Source organism: Ambystoma mexicanum, chromosome 10 (genome assembly GCF_040938575.1).
Source record: "Ambystoma mexicanum isolate Mex_15411 chromosome 10, UKY_AmexF1_1, whole genome shotgun sequence".
Taxonomy (NCBI): domain Eukaryota; kingdom Metazoa; phylum Chordata; class Amphibia; order Caudata; family Ambystomatidae; genus Ambystoma; species Ambystoma mexicanum.
The window spans coordinates 174,954,316-174,971,288 of record NC_090932.1 but is presented as its reverse complement, the minus strand read 5'-3'; the positions used below and the strand labels follow the sequence as shown (position 1 = coordinate 174,971,288).

At 45.4% G+C, this 16,973-nt stretch overlaps 1 protein-coding gene across 1 annotated transcript in view; it reads left to right on the top strand.

The window, feature by feature from the left end:
• The window catches only part of IKBKB (inhibitor of nuclear factor kappa B kinase subunit beta), a 1,202,582-nt gene that overhangs the window by 1,160,766 nt on the left and 24,843 nt on the right, over nucleotides 1-16,973 (top strand). Inside the window, exon 21 of the mRNA XM_069617660.1 lies at nucleotides 1,526-1,616. Within this exon, the coding sequence (XP_069473761.1) occupies nucleotides 1,526-1,616 (91 nt within the window). The remainder of the gene's footprint in view (nucleotides 1-1,525; nucleotides 1,617-16,973) is intronic.

The window sequence follows — 16,973 nt, the reverse complement described above, 5'->3', positions numbered from 1 at the left end:
TTTTTTTCTGCATTTATCAGACTTACCCAGTCTGCTGCCTTAAACACAGAACTTGCTGGCTGCACTACCACTGTTTATTGCCTCCTTTTTCTATTTATTTTTATTTATCATTATTTATCTACGCTCCTCTGCTCCACACTTTCCACTCTCCCCCTTCCATGCACTTTTTCCCTTTTCCCTTTCCTGGTGCATTCTCAATGTCACTGGGCTTAGTAGGATCGTTGTTGTGTTGTGTTCTCCCCTGTTCCTCTCCCTTGCCTAGTCGCGCTCTGAAACACTTGTGTATGAGCACAATACAAGTAAAATATCATATCATATATCCAATTAGTGAATTGAATTTCACACCAGTCAGTGTAACCATTTATATAAACACATGACCGCTCTGCTAACACTTAGTTTAAACGTGCACTACTTTACAGAAGTTGTTCAAGATAGCGGAGAAAGTGGCAAAAGCACCAGACACCCAACTGCTGAAAGATCCAGACTCTCGACAGTTCCTTTTAAGAGATTTAAATGGGTACCAATCGCTCACTAGTGTATTCTGGCCTGAATCCTGCTGGACTCTATAAACCACTTTGAATATACGCAGTCCCTCTTAATAGCAGCCAGGGCCTTTTGTGTAGGGTGGGAGTGATGTACCCTGAGTGATGCTGCTCTGCATCTAATTGTCTGCAATCTTGTTGGGCTGCTGTTTCCTCGCCCATCCAGTTGGCAAGTGCCTGTACTTCGCATAACCCTGCAATACCAAGTTGAAGGCAACTGTTAATGATTGGAGCTCTTGTTACACAGGATCTGACACAACCCCATCATTTCCAAAAATGGAAATATCCTAGTCTGACTGCAATGCTGGTTTGAGATGACTTGTTAAACCCTGGATTAAGTTTTTTGCTTGAGTTATTGCCCATGCAAGAGACCAAGCACCATTTATCAGTGGTAGCTAAAGGCCTGGCCCCACACAATCATTATGTATCTCTTGTCACCGTTTACCATCACTGGATCCATAGAAGGCACTTAACACATCCGAATTGAAGAAAGCACATAACAATTTGATTAGACTGGATAGTTGCAGGCCTGAATAAATGTACAAAGATAGCTTATGTGCATAGATGTATCTACTGTGTAGGCATTTAATTACACTGTTAATGGAGTTTTTTTTTTTGCGGTTTAGCTAAACTTGCCTGTGCTGTCCCATTGCCTCCCTACTTCATCCAATTAACATATCTGCCACTTATACTGCTGTACTATTATAAGGCAGCCTGACATGGGATTGATTGCCCAGCTTCTATATTTGCTATTGTTCATAGCTCTCGCCATCTTAATACATGCAAATACTATTTGCAGTTGGAATATCTTTGGAACACATTGGTGGGCCTGTGTGCAGCTACACAGCCCATGAATGTTGCTGCAAGTGGTGATTTATGTGAGTTTGTTCGACATCGCTTCTTTTTGTGTTAGCATTACTGACTACTGTCTGGGTTTATGCCAAGCTAATAACACAACTCGTCTATTAATCTGTCTCACTCAGTGACGACCTACTGATCGAGTCCCAGAGCCTCTGCAGTCAGCTGGAAACTGCAATGACGGACACCTTGAAGGAACAAGACCACAGCTTTATGGTAAGGTGCCTGGCAATCCGTTCTAACGTGATCCCATCTCAACGCACCACATAAACGTCTTGAGCAGAGTCTGCACTGCTAACTAGCAGAAGAGCATTATTTCGGAATGAACAAATACAATGACCTACACATATTGCTTGGTTGTGATGTTGCCACTCATCTGTTATTTCAGTCAAACAAGCGTCTGTGTCTGTCGCCACTAGGTGGCACCATGCCATGCGAGACAACTTTACATAATCTTGCCTTTGCAGTTTGCAAGCTGATACTTGTAGATATATATCACCATCACCGTCTTGTGGCCAATGCTGGATTTGAATTTTATGGACTTTGTTGATTCACAGTGCGTCACCCTTCCTCAACTCTCATGCTGGACTTCCTTTGCATCTTGTTCTAATGGTGGCCCTGAATCATGCTGTTCCCATCTTCATCTTTTTTGACTGCTTACTCTCTATTCTCTCCTCCTCTCCCTTTCCTCCTTTTCCTATCTTCTCCCCTTACTTTCTTCTATGCACTTACTCTATCATAATTGTCCCTTGACCTAGTATGATAGCAACCTCGTCTGTCTCCTCCCTCCTCCCCTTATTTGTTCCCCCCCCCCCCCCCTGCACTATCTGAAATGTCATCAGGCCTAGTACGATAGTCGCTTGTTTTGTTCCTCCCCTCCCTTTCTGCACCCCTCTACCTCACCTTTTGTTTTTCTCCGGCTCTACCAGAAATGTTGTCAGGCCTAGTGCAGTAGTCGCCTGTCTGTTTCCATTTCCTTCCCACTCTCCCCCTGTCTTCCTTATCTATGTCTTAGCTCTTGCACTATCTGAAATGTCGTCAAGCCAAGTACTATAGTTGATTTCACTTCCTTAATGTTCATGGCCTATAAGAATGTCATTGTATTTTCCTTGTTCCCTCCCTTGCCTTGAAGCGCTTTGAAACACATTGTGTATAGGCGCTATATAAAAAAAACATATCATATCATATTGTGAATGGGGAAAATAAAACTACAAATCACAGCATGAAAAGTGCAAAACCGGGGCAGGCTGGCCACATCACTCGACAGGCATGCTTCTCAGTTTCTTATCTTGCAGCACTCTTTTGCGTTGTATCCTTGCTCTTCCACCCACCTCTTTGTCTCTACAGGAGAGCAACACTGCAGTAAATGGAAACATTGATTCTGGAATTGTATACCTTTTAGTGACTGTTTTAAATGTTGTGTTACAATTATTTTATGTTATTACAAAGGTTTATTTTATACCATAAGCAATTAAATTAATACAATTTTGAAATGGCAACAAGAGCAGTTGTGGGAGGAGGAACATTGCTGCATAGAATGGTGATGCTACCGACTAACAGATATGTTGCGGAGCAACTACAGAAATACATCTTAATTTACAGAGATGCAGAATCAGAGATTGGCTCGGGGACCAACAGGGGGGAACGATGTTGGCTAACTGCAGGGTTGCACCTTCCAGGATGAGGCGCAGAATATGTAAAGCTAATTTAAAACCCTGAACAGTGGAGATGCATTTCTGGAAGTAGGATGATCTAGTGAAAGCACCCAAACAGTGTGAAGGACTAGAAGGAGGAGGCAGGGCAGGTGGTTACATGGACAGATAGTTTGAGAAAGCTGGATGTGGAGTTTGCTAAAGAAGTGGGGGCCCAGTTCAAGGATTTATTTAAAGATGAAGGCAAAGGATTAGAAGATGGAGCTTTAACACAACTAACGTGCATGGAGGTTGTGGAGGATGATCGTGGGAGGTTATGGAAGGTGTAAGTGGGAAGGCTCAGTACTTTCTTCAGATGCATAAAGAGGTGGCCAAGGAGCAGTTACAGAGCTACTACTGCGGGTGGATGAATGAGCTATCCAGATAGTGCAGCACTGTGAAGTTAATACCTGTCAGTGTTTCTCAAAGTTTCAAGGTGGATATGTCACAAGATCCTCATAAAAAGATTGGAAGATATTGGTATTAGAGAATCAGCTCTACATTGGATCACCTCCTTCCTCATGGGTAGAATGGAAACCACAATCTTGGGACCCTACAATTCTCGGCCTTGCACACTTACTTGCGGAGTACCCTAAGGATCCACACTCTCGTCTCTACTATTCAACATCTATACGATACCCCCACTAGACATCATCAATAAATGTGGTATTTCCTGCTGTAACTGCGCCGCTGATGCACAAATAATCTACACATGTGTGAACCACCCATCACCGAACGCCTCAGGCATTTAAAACTGCCTTACACAGGTGGACACATGGATGACTGCAAACAGACTAAAAGTCAACCCTAGAAAAACCGAGCTAATGCTCTGTAGTCCTGCAGGTTCTATCTCCACTAAAACCCCTTGGCCTGATGAAATAGGCCCCTTCCCAAACCTGTCAATTATAAAAAGACATCTTGGAAAGAAAATGGACAACGCTCTCGCTCTTGATCCACAGGTCAAAACCATGTCACAAGCTGTTTCTCCCAGCTGCACATGCTTCGCCACATCTTCCCTTACTTAACATTCAGGCACAGGGCCATGGCCATAATTTCTCTAAAACTATACAAACTAGACTATGCAAACAACCTCTATCTCGGACTCCAAGATTACCTCATGAGGAAACTTCAAATAGTTTGAATTGCAGCAGCAAGTCTACTTCTCAAAATGAAGCGGTTTTCAACCTATCACACCAGCATTTCATACTCTCCTCTGGCTTCCCATGACAAAGGGTTAATTTCCAAACCTTGTCCATTGCCCAACATTCATACAATGGAGGGGGGGGGCACTCTCTTCCTTCAGTAGTACGTTTCAACACTACACTCCTTCCAGAACACTTGGGTCCAGCAGTGCAACACTAGTACTTGTCCCAAACTTCAGCAAGAAACGGCATGGAGGATCCTCTTTTTCAATTCTGGCAACGAAACTGTGGAACACTATAAGCACACCTCTCCGCCTGGCGGAGAACCACCTGAATTTCAGGAATCAGCTCAAGACTTGTCTCTTCAACCAACCACTTTGAAAGAAATGAAAAATAATGGCAACCGACTAAAAACTGTGCACCAGAAACTTGGGCTATTATAAGCATTTTCGAAAATCTTGGCACTACCGTCTGCGGGAAACCAATCTGACTCATGGGACCTTTTCTGCGTGACACTGCGCCGCACCTTTAACTTCAGTGAAATCTTCCAGGAAGTGAAAACACCCTCAGCCCCTCTACATTACACTCACCCCTCAACTAACTCCTCCCTACTTTGTTTTGTTTGTTATTTTTACGGTTTAATTAAACCTTTAAATAGGTGATACAGCAATGAAATCAAAAAATTTAAAATAAAATCCATCAAAGTCTTAGTGTCCAGGTTATTCTTCCTCATTGTTAGTTGCTGCAAGGAGGTTTCTTATATCTTCAATGAGAAATTTCAAAGCGAAGATTAGTTTGTGGTCAGTTCCACTAAACATCGCTGACCACCAATCTTCAGCATTCAATGTCTGGTATTTCTCAAGCAAGGACGACAAATGCGTGCATCTTTGGTTACTAATACCATCAAAAAAATAGTACAAGATGTTTTAAGGACTCCTCTTGTTGCATACAAAATCTATAGGTCAGGTCCATCCCTGCATTTTTTGGCCAGAGGCTCAGTCTTGTTTTTGTTTTCAGGGCATTCAGGTGAAATCCCAGGTTTACATTTCTTCGATGTGCGTCCGAGAATAACGCCACTGAATTTTGCAGGTCATTGAGAGCTCTAGCTTCAAATGGTACATCTTATATTATTCTGTGTTTTGCGCATTGCTCACTAGTTGTGATCCAATCGTGTTCCCAATGTTCTTTTTTTTACTAAGTTTGGGTTGCACTGTAGGGTTTGATTATCGCACTTGATGTTATTGAGCAGAGTTTCACAGCACTTTGACCATTGAACTTGTATACTGTATTTAATGCCTCTACCGTGATCGTGCAGTATTTGAAATTGTAAAGGGGCTTCCGGATTAGTTGTTTTACTGAACAGAGCAAGCAAGTTCCAGCTCACGTGAGCATTAATAGATACAAGTCCAAGCTCGTATCGAATACACACTGTCGGAATGCCCATTGGTAGATGTGACACCTTTGTCCAAAATATATTTTCAAGCGTTGCCCATAGTTCGTAGGAGAATCCAAATGAGTTTTCTGCTCCGAATATCAGGGCAGGTTCCGCTTTTTGATTATAAAAATGTATCACCGGTTTCAATGTGAATTTTCCATATTTGTTGTTAATAACGGTAGCCTGACAAACCAACTGACGGCATTTTGTTTTGGCTAAGTCAGCCCACAAGTGATCAGCTAGGCTCGAGCTGATGTTCATTCCTAAGTATCGTGTATTTGTTACGAGTTTTAGTTTTTCCCCTCCAAGTTGCCATTCAGGGTTTTTTCCGTTACTTCTTTTTGAGTACTTCAGATTTTGCAAGACCAAAATCTTGCACTTTTGTTTATTGAATTCCAGCCCATTTTTGTCAGCATACATTTGAATTGTTTCCAGCTTCCGCTGCAGCCCAATTGGTGTCACATCTAGGAGAATCAAATGATCGGCATATAACAGCCAACTAACATGGGTCCCATGTATTTTATGTGGAAAGGAATGAACACTGTCAAATGCTATGCCGATGTCAGAAAGTAACATGTTGAATATAATTGCTGCCAAGGGGCAGCCTTGTTTGACGCCGCAGAATGTATCAATTGCGGCTGAGTGTGTCCCCATCTGATCCAGTAGGATCCTCACGTTGGTTCCGGTATGTAGGTCTTTAATTGCAGCAAGTAGACCCGGTGGGCATCCCCACTTATTCATTTTGCCCCACAGAATTTCTCTGTCAATACTGTCGAAAGCATGTGAGAAGTCTATTAGCTCTAGATACACTTTACTTCCAGTTTGTATTGCTTCCATTTTCAAGAGGTTTAAGATTAGCAAGTTTAGTCCACAACCAACCCCTTTGACAAATCCCGACTCTCTCATGTCTGTGTTTGGAATTTTGCAACAATTCGACCAGCATTTGTTGTAGAGTTGTAGCGTAAACTTTACCCAGGACGTCCAGTAAGGCAATTGGCCTATGGTCTTTGGGGTTCTTACGGTTTCCTTTTTTGAAGACTGATACGATGATCGCACTTTTCCAAGATTTAGGAGTTGAAAAGTTGTTATTAACGCTATTACAAAGTGCATGGCATATTTCTGCCTATCCTTCTGGGTTCTGTTTTAGGGTGTAGTTGGTTAGGCCGTCAGGCGCCGGTGCTCGCGATAAGATAACCTTTTTAATAATATTGAGGATGATGTCTTTCTCAAATTTGAAATTCCAACAAGTCATTTTAGGCAAGTCAGGCTTGTTAAAGTTGCCCTTTTTGCTGTATAATTCACCATAGTGCTTTATGCAGCATTCCTCTGAGACATTTAGAGATCTGTAAGGTTGCTTGGGAAGCTCTAGTCTTGTTAATTAGACCCCAAAAGTCACGGGAGTTTTTGTTTTTCAATTTTGTTAACATAAGTTGTGAGTCTGCTTGAAGCATAGTCGCTTTGTGGGATTTTACCCAGTTCTTATAATTTTGCTTGGCCAGTCTTTTGCCTTCTCTGAAGGACATTTTGTCTTGGCGTCGCAAGGTTCGGATGTCACTACGCATATGTCTTTTTCTTTTAAGTACATCCAGATAAAATTTGTGTTCAGGTGCACATTTTTTGTTTTTTAGACCTTGATTGTATTCTTTAAATTGAACTAGAAGGTGTCATTACTCCATTTCCTCGCAGTATCTTCTCGATATGGAGTTAAGCTCTACGCCAGTTAGTCTTAATCTTACTCTGTTAGATTCAATGATGACGTTATGATTCCACACATGTTGTTTCGATTTATTAGCTATGTTTAATGTGATTTTCAAGACATTATGGTCACTATATGGGCTATCAATGACCTGCATGTGGATGATTCGGTCGTGAACATTTTCAGTCACGAAAAAGTAGTCCAAGATAGATATTTGTTCATCTCGTTTCCATGTAGATTTTGCCGGGATGTCGCCGTTTATGTTTACATTTAACATTTGGATGTTTCGTAATTTCATTTTGATTGACCGTCTGTTTGCCATCTCATCGCGCTTCCCCTTTGTCGGGTTAATGAGGTTGATGTTCAGGTCTCCACAAATTACAATTTTAGAGGAGCTCAGCTCTATGTATATGTCATCAATTACAGTTGAAATCTGATCAATAAAGGCTGTCGTCCCAGCTGCTAGATGGTTCCAGTATAAGTTAATGACATATATTTTTTCCTTGTTTGTCATTTTAATTGTTGATACTTGTATGTATGGAGATATGTTTCTTGACATTTCAATTCGTAGTCCTGTTTGCTTTTTAACAAGAGTTAACAATCCCGCCATAGGTCTTCCCTTTGGCTTTATGATTGCAGGGTTTATTGCAATCTCGTATTCATCTGACAAGGGACTTTCATGTAACCACGCCTCTTGAAGACACATTATATCAAATCCAGACAACCAATTATTTTGGAATAGGTGTAGGAATCCTCTAGTGTTCCAAGACCCAATTGAGAGGGTCAAGTCCGTAGTGCATTCCTGGCATTACTTTTGCTTGCTTCTTTGTGTGTTATTGAAAAGGGGCTCAGCTAACCAATGCCATTCATGATTTTCATTTACTCCATTTGAGTGTGGAATGTGAGATTCTTTGGCATCAGTTTTTCTATTGTTGCAGGCAAGTTATTTTAATCTGATCCATTTCTCGGGGCAAGCTGTTAGGTACGTCATCTAATCCTGCCTCCAAGATTTCACTTTCTGTTAATGGAGTACAGAGTTCTCTTCGATGCTCATCACGCACTCAATAGGACATGTTTGTTTGCTTCTCTACAATTTTGTATCCCAAGACCTCGGGCTGAAGCAGTCTTTGGTCTACGTCATGTATTTCGTAGATATCAAAGCCCAGGGACATGAGTGCAGGTGCAGAGTCGAGCAAACTATTGAAAACTATTTTTGAGTCCAGATGCAAAATTACTTTGTCGTTCGATGCCCCCTCAACAAACTCGACAATTTTCAAGTCGTTTGAGTGGATAGCTCGCAGGCTTGGGTCGTGGTGAAATAGACTTAAGACTTTATTGCGGTTCAAAGTGAGGCTTTTATTGCTCTCAATTTGTTCAAGTCCAAGTCTGTAAAGTCCCTGTGGTTTTTTGCTTAATTTTCCCAGGGGCTTTGAATGGTTCTCAGATTTGTGAAGTTGGGCTTCCTGTGTCGTCGGTCGAGATCTGCCATCAGGTTCTCGTAAACGCAATGAACAACCTTTCTCAGCTTTATGGTTTGTCTCAACAGTTGGTGGAGCCTTGGATTCTGTCTCGATATTAAATTCAAGTGCAGATCTGACTCGATTGTTGCCTGCGAGCTTCTTCCATTTCTCATTCAAAGTTGTGAAAGATGGAACTGATGGTAACTGAATGCAAGGAGGTATGGTTATTACTGAAGGAATCAAAGTGCAGATTCTTTGTGGTGAGTCACGATTATTGGTCGCGGAGGAACTTCCGCCGCAATGTCGTTTTTGTCATTAGCATCAGCGATCTCAGCAGCTGGTGTCGAGTCAGTTTTATCTGACAAGTGTTCAGATGTAAGTGTGGTGTTTTCGGTGTCCTCATAGGTTGACAAGTTCATCAAGTCGATTGAGGCACTTGTTTGAAACAAGTCATGTTCCGTTAAGTCGCCACTTTGTTGGGCCACTTGAAGTGTTTGCTTGTTTGCACAGGTGATGTCGCTGCTTGTGTTAAGTGACATTTACTGTCTTAATATTGCTAAAAATGTTCGAGATGAGTTACATTTCCATGTTTTTTTTGGGTTCATAGTTATGTTTGCCTTCTGTTTGGGGAAATTTTTTGTTCCACTAAATATAGAAAAGGTTTTTTGAGCATCTGGTTCTGTCACTTTGCAATCATTTGTCGCGTCCAACGATGTGTTGCCAATAGTTATCATGGGCTGTGAGGTAGTCGGAATTTGAGTGTTCGTATTTGCCGGGTTTTCATTACCAAGGCTACTCTCCAGCGCTTTTGAAAACGAAGAACTCATTGATAAGGCTTGCACGTTGTTGGTTTTATTCGCTGACTTAGTAGTACAGCTAGGTGATAGTTTTTTCGCAGGACCTGCTTTATCTTGCAATTCTTTACCCATCTGAGGCGAAGTGCAACTATTTCCAAGGTTTTAACAAGTTTTTTCAGAGTTTTCCATACCGCTGGATGCTTCCAGACACAAATCTCCTGAGTCTTCGTCTCGGAAGACTTTCTCAACTAGAGTTTCATCCATTGGCAGCATTTCACTGTTCTGTGTCTTATTGATCCCACACGTGCATTGGTCCAGTGTAGTCGCATTCTCTTCTGGTTGTTCTTTTTGACAAATGTCAGTGGACTGGTTCAATATTTTTGGTATTGTCAAGTGGCGGGTCTTTAGTAATTTTAAGGCCTCTTTTACCACTTCTGCGAATAGCTTTTTATCCATGTTGCCACTTTTTTTTGTGTTCAGTTAAGGTATTTAAGGAGACATCGATCTTTTTGTTCATTTCGTGGTAAGTATGTTTAAAAAGAGTGTTGTCACATTCCAGATGGACCACTTTGGAATTTATTAGGGCTACTAATGTTGTTAGATCCTTGATGTTATCGTTGATTTGCTCATAAAGTTTGATAAAAGGGGCAATTACTATTGCTGTTGCAGACATCAAACTTGGATGCATTTCTTGTAGGATTTTAGTAATTAGATCTTTTGTGCACTCCATAGTTTTGGCTCGGCTTTGGTCTTTTACGCGTCTTCTTTTTGGAAGCTCTCGCACTGGTTTTGGTGAGTCCGTTGAAGATGAGTCCGAGGAGGATGTAGCCTTAATTCTATATCCAGGGACTAGGTCACGATTTTTGGAATTAGGATCGCTTGAGCATATTGATTGTTTTTTGGTATTATTTTGAGGACAACTTAGATCAGATGATGTGGTAAGGTCAGTTCAAGTGTGGAGCAGGTGTTTCAGTTGCGACAATTTCAGTCATGGTGCGCCTTATCAACCGGGAGCTTAAAGAAAACAAGCTGGTACTGCTGCAGGTGCATCTGCGCACACGGTGAGAGCATTTGTTTGTGGGCATTTTTGAAAGGGGTTGACCGCATGCTCTCGTTTGCTTTCTGCGCTTACTACGTTTTCCACACTGACTTGTCTTGCACGCCAAGCAAGAACTCGCAATTGTGGAACAGCTATGGCGCCGTCTAGGCTCAAACATGATTTAGCAGGCTAGTCAGCATTGCTTGAATCGATGTTGCCTTTAGCAGCTTGTTTGTCAGGGTTGGGGCTGTTGTGAGGATGGTAACGATCGCCATTCAAGGGGCTGTCATGCAAAATAAGCACTTCAGATGATAAATTCGGGTTATCATTCGACTGAGTAGAATTCATAAAGGTGTCATTTTGGGAAGCAGTTTTTAGAGTATCGAGGCAAGATTTAGTTACAGCTTGAAGGTTCAAGGAACTTACTTGGGGCGTTTCAGGGCTTTAAACGCTTCCGTTCTGAAAACTCGCATCGCATTTGAGCTCTGGTCTTTGGTGCTGGCTGTGTTGGTGGGGGCAGCCGCAGCGATGCAAGAGAGACAACAGGAGATGAGGGCTTCGACTCTAGCTCATGCCGAGTCCTGGACACAGACACAGAGGGTAGGTGGAAAGATGCCCCTCGCTCATGCATCTTAGAATCTCTGCCAAAGTTTATGGAGGGTGTAACACTAGGTATCGGGTATCCGGTGTGTTGGGCCGTCACTTGGTCTCCTTTGCTGCTCCCAGACTCCAAGACTCTACTCGGACGCCACAAACTGCTCTGCGTTGCGGATCCGATTTTGTTGTTTTGAAAAGTTCACGCCCACAGGAAGTTCACAGGGAAAAACAAACTCCTCACTACTGCAATCTTGCATCCTTACAACTCCCACACTCCTACATACAAACCTCCTAGGTTTGTATTAATTAGGGAAATACTTAATTGGGACTGAATGTTAGTAACTTATTGTTTCCAATTACAACTTTTTATGTCACTTTGTTATTGTAAAATAATTGATGTCATCTTTTTTGTTTTTTGAGAGTTTGTTTATTATGTGGGTGTGTCTCTTTCTATCCCATCTATCTGCCTGCCTATCCTTCTCCCCATCTATCTGCCGGCTTAGCTGTCCATCCCCCTATAATCTGTCTGCCTGCCTCTGTGCCCATCTGCCTGCCCATCTACCAACCCATTGTTCCATCTTCCTGTCCATGTATCTGTCTGCTCATCCAACAATTAGCCTCCCTATATTTCTATCCATCCAACTCTCTGCCTGTCCTTCCATCCACCGGCCCACCCGCCTATCCATTTTTCCATCCACCTGCCTATCAATCTATTATCCCACCTGCTCATTCATCCACCTTCCTGTTAATCCATTCAGAGCCCACCTGCTTATCCACTCACCCATCCACTACCTGCTCACCTATCTACCTAGATGCCCACCAAGCCATCCATTCATCTATGAATATATACCTCTGCACATCCATCCTTTCATCCAGCCCACCTGTCCTGCGCATTTGTCTATTGATCTGTTATGGACGATACAGAATGATGATGCCGAGCTCAATGCAACATTTCTCTGCTTTCCTTTTGGAGGAAGTCCATCAACTTCTGCCGAAGGGCGCAATCAAGTTGGTAATGCACTCAGAAGGGGGCGGTACTCTACCTATTTTCAGCTTCAGAAGGAGGACTGCATCTTACTGCCATCCTGGATCTAGAGCTACTGTAAGGGCAAATTCATGATGGCGACTCTGGCCCAGATCCTCCAAGCCCTTTATCTGCAGTATTGGTTGGTGTCACTGGACCTTCACAATGCCTACTTCCATGTGCCTATTCACGTGAAGCGCATAAGGGACTTGATTCCTTGCGGTCCAATGCCATTACCAGTTCGAAGTTCTGCCATTTTTTTTTTCATTCAGCACCCACGGTTATCACTTCAGGAGGAAAGGCATTCATGTCTTTCCCTAACTGGACAACTGGCTTGTTCGAGCTGCTCCAAGCACATCCAGCTTGGCTGCTGTGAGAGTCTGAGATATGTTGGGAAGAATAGACGGTCTTCCCACCCTCTAGACGTTACCGAATAAGAACTAGATGCTCATAGAGTACACCCAGCGAGTAGTGGGTAGGGGGGTGCACATATGGGTGGGGGGCGCGATCGCCTTAGTGCATGCATTTTAAGCTATATGGTATTTGCAGGGGTGAACACCATCTTGGCAAGTGGTAACCGTTTTAAAAGGTAGGCGCAAGTGCAGCAAACAGTATTTTGTGCATTAGCATTAGGCCCCTAGCATGAGTGCGAACACCACCCCCACCCAGGCCAGGTCTGAGAGATCCACAACCTTCTCCATTGTTCAGAAAGTTACAGGCCCTCGCGCCTGGGAAAATTGTGCCCTGCAAGGTTATGCAGAGGGACCTGAGCGCCTCTTGGCAGTACCATCCCACGGAACAGATGGCAAGGCCGTCCTGCTCCCAACGATCCCCATATGAGAAATACAACTTTGACATGCTTTCATTGCATGATCCAAACCCCGACCACTGACCATAAAACGTTTACACGCCTCGATCGATCACTAAGATCAGAAGGCAAGGCTAGCACACCTTCAGGAATGGGTCATGTGATTTGTGCAGCGAGGTGCAGGGTGGCATCAGAATTAAGCCTAAAACTAAGGTGGAGGACATTGGGGGTTGCTGTTTTTCTGGGAGCGAGTGAAGTGTGTATGAGTTAGTGTGACCGCGATTCTCCCTCAAGCACATTCCTGTATCTACCAGGTGCATTGCTACAATCAGAAGAATAACATTGTGTGTCAGAGTAGCTAATTAATTGTTAGGTCAGCTCACCGCGTATGACAAGCCCAGCAGCACCCAGGTGAACAAAGATGGACAGATGAAGATGGAACAATGGCCTGGCATCCCATATGGAGCAGGCCCCACATCTATAGCCCTCTGCCAATCCATGTTTTTAGAATTGTACTATATATGTTGACGTCGTCAGTGACGCCGTTTGTGCTTATAATGTACCACACCGGCCAACGGACCTCAGAACGTTCCGTGGCAGCAGAGTTCTTTACCGATCCATTCCTATTTTTTGTAGAAATATATATCCTTGCAAGAGTGTCGTGGGCCTTTTTTCCTAGCCGGCTGTTTTTTTTCTGGTGCGAGCATACACAGGCGTGCCTTCAGATACATGGACAGGAACATGTTGGGCGACGTCCTGGATTTGCTCCTCTCTCTTTAAGCCTGTAGATGGCGTAAATTCTCAGCCTGGTGTCGAGAGTTGGATCTAGACCCTTTATTCTGTCCCTTACCTTTATGTCCCGTCCCCTTTCCTCCAAACTGCATGGGCGTCCCTTGCTAGGGACGGGAGACGGAACGCTTTTCACCCGAAAAAATCCCTTTAAATTTAGAGGCACACAGGGGTGCGGCCCTGGGAGCATGCACTCCCCTGACTCCTCAGTCCCCCTGGGTTTGGCTTCAGCCATGTAATACCATGTGCTCTTCCCCAGATACTTTCTTCTGTCTCCTTTTATCAATAAGGTACTTGGTCCTCTGGTGCCACGCTCCTCAGCGGGCTTCAGCACAGCAGGTGTCCAGCCTGCGAGGTGCTCTTCCCTACATCAGATCCCCACGCTCTTTGCCTCCGCTGCCTTGGCCCCGACCACCGCTGGGAGGGTTGAACAGCATGCGACGCACTTTCATTGCGTGCTCTGAAGAATAGACTAGCTAGGTGGAGGGAGCTCTTTGAGAAGTCGCCTCCAGAGGACTTGAAGGACTATGTCAGACTTAAGTCAAGGCCCAAGGTAGGGCCGCTCTTGTCCAGCGCATCCCGCAAGGGCAACTCCTTCCCAAGGAAGCGCCCGGGTGGGAGGAACCGATCAGGTTCTCACACCAGCACGGGTACCTAGTTAAGATACCGGCCGCCAGGCCGAGGGTTCTGTAGAGCCCTCCAGAGACATTGCTGAGGGACCACAAGGTTCTTTTACCTCGTTTGCACCCGAGGGACTATGCCCTTGTACCAGCAACATGTCTGAGGGGGCGCCTGCACGCAGCACTGCCAGCGATACTGCCGAGGGCGACACGCCTACAAGGCTTCGTCCTGAGGTGCAGGGTAGGTTTCATGCTCCACTGCCAAGAGTCCTGGAGGAGGCCAGCCCTAGTGAGCCAAGCACCACGACTTCGGCACATGGCATGCAGCTCGATAAGATGGCGGCTGCACCAGACAAGATGGCCGCTCGTCCGATACCACCCGAGGAACGGAGAAGGTGGGAGAGCGATTTACAAGGTGGGACTGGTGTCAACCAGGTACATGGCCTACAGCTTATCCATCAGCATCGCAGAGCAGGTTTACCCCGCAACAAACTAGACAGAGTACGCACCGGCCCCAGCAGCCGCCCGCTACCCTGCCAATATCACCTGCCACCCCACCGGCCTGCAAAGACAGGTTCTTTGAAAAGTTCCTCACTCTCATGAGATCTGGGGCTCATCCTTGGGTATGTGATCAGGGACGTGCTGCCCACACCGGCTCCTTCGATTCCCGTTCCCCTGCCTCCCACAGTACAAGAGGTTCCATACCAACCTCTGCTGCAGGCTCTGGCTCCGGTCTCCACACCTCAGCCCTTGGCTCCCAGCATTCATCCACCAGTCGGACGGCCCTGGTGGACACAGACGAGGAAGAAGACCCTGACATGCCATCATCAGCCAGAGTCTTCCACAAACGACTCGCATGTCTGGCAGAGTACTTGGGCCTTCCTCAACTCGAAGTCGAACAACCGGAGGTGGGGGTACTGGCCGAGGTCCTCACTCTACACCCTGCAGCTAGAACAGGGGTCTCGATGCAGAAGGACGTTGTCGCCTTGGCCAAGAAGTGGTGGCTCAAGCCCCACACGGCCCAGCTGAAACGGCACCTCGACACCAAGTATAGGCAAATGGAGGGGGATCCGCTCTTGCTGTCGGCACACCCTCAACCGCACTCTTCAGTGATTGCCGCAGCATCACTCTACTCAAAGCCTCAGTCGTCCTCGGCACTGCTAGGCAAGGAGGAGAAGATCTTGGAGGCGTATGGGAAGAAGCTTTATTCCAATGCTTGGCTGCATCTTCATCAATCCAACGCGGATGCTATGCTGACAGCTGTTAACCAGAGGCTTTGGTGGGAAATAGCCGACTTCCTTCCAGAACTTTTGGTGTAGAGCCAGTCACGTTTCAAGGCCGGACTGGCAGAGGCTAAAACAACAAAGTGGGATGGAGGGGGGTGGTAAGGGCTTTTTTCAGTCCCCCTCCTCCGCAGCAGCCTCAGAGGGAAAGAAGGAACGACGTGTCCCTTCGGGTCCACGTGTCTCCGGTGGGGAGCAGGCTTGCCCTTCATGCTCAGTTTTGGCGCCAGAAGTTTGCGGACCCCTGGATCCTCCCTGTAGTATCCACACAGTACCACTTACCGATCCCTCCCTCTGCTCCCTACTCCCCTCCACTCCCACAGATTAGGATAGCAACTCTGTTGGCAGAAATTCGGTCACTTGTAGAGAGCCAGGCAGTGGTAGAAGTCCCAGCCTCCCAGCGAGGATTGGGCTTCTACTCCAGGATTTTCGCCATACAAAAGAAGAACCAGGCTGCCCTGAGAGTTGTGTTGGACCTCTCCACCCTCAACCTCTCCCTCCCTCTTCAAAAATTCAAGATAGATATGCCAGCACCGATTGCGGACACATTGTGCAGGGGAGACAGGATGTGCTCCCTGGATCTGAAGGACGCTTATGTACACGTCCCGATTTGGCAGAAGCATCGCCCCTTCCTACGATTCAGGATCATGGGCTACCATTTCCAATACAAGGTGCTACCCTTCGGCCTCAATTGAGCCCCCAGGGTATTTACCAGGCTTATGAATGCAGTGGCAGCCCTCCTCAGGGCACAGGGCCACCACCTCTACTCGTACCCGGATGACTGGCTCGCAAGGGCAAGATCTTCACTGGCGGTGCACCACACTTCCTCAGCCCTTATGATTACACTCCACGAGCTGGGGTTTTACCCTCTGAGGATAAGATCATGGCCATCAAGAGGGCCACTACTCACTTCCTCACCCGAGAAGTGACCTCGGCCTGGTGGTACAAACATCTATTGGGTATCATGGCTTTGGTCCTACTGCCCGTACCGCACACGAGACTCAACATGAGGAAATTACAGCTGCACTTCGCAGCCTCATGGAATCAGCAGCGGGGCTCCCAAGTGGAGCTGGTCAGCATTCTTCCCTCTCTCCACCAGACCTCACATGGTGGTCCTTGGAATGCAACCTGCGGATGGGCAAGCCTTTCTGGCATCCAGCCCTGCAGGTCAGCAACACCACAAATTCTTCCA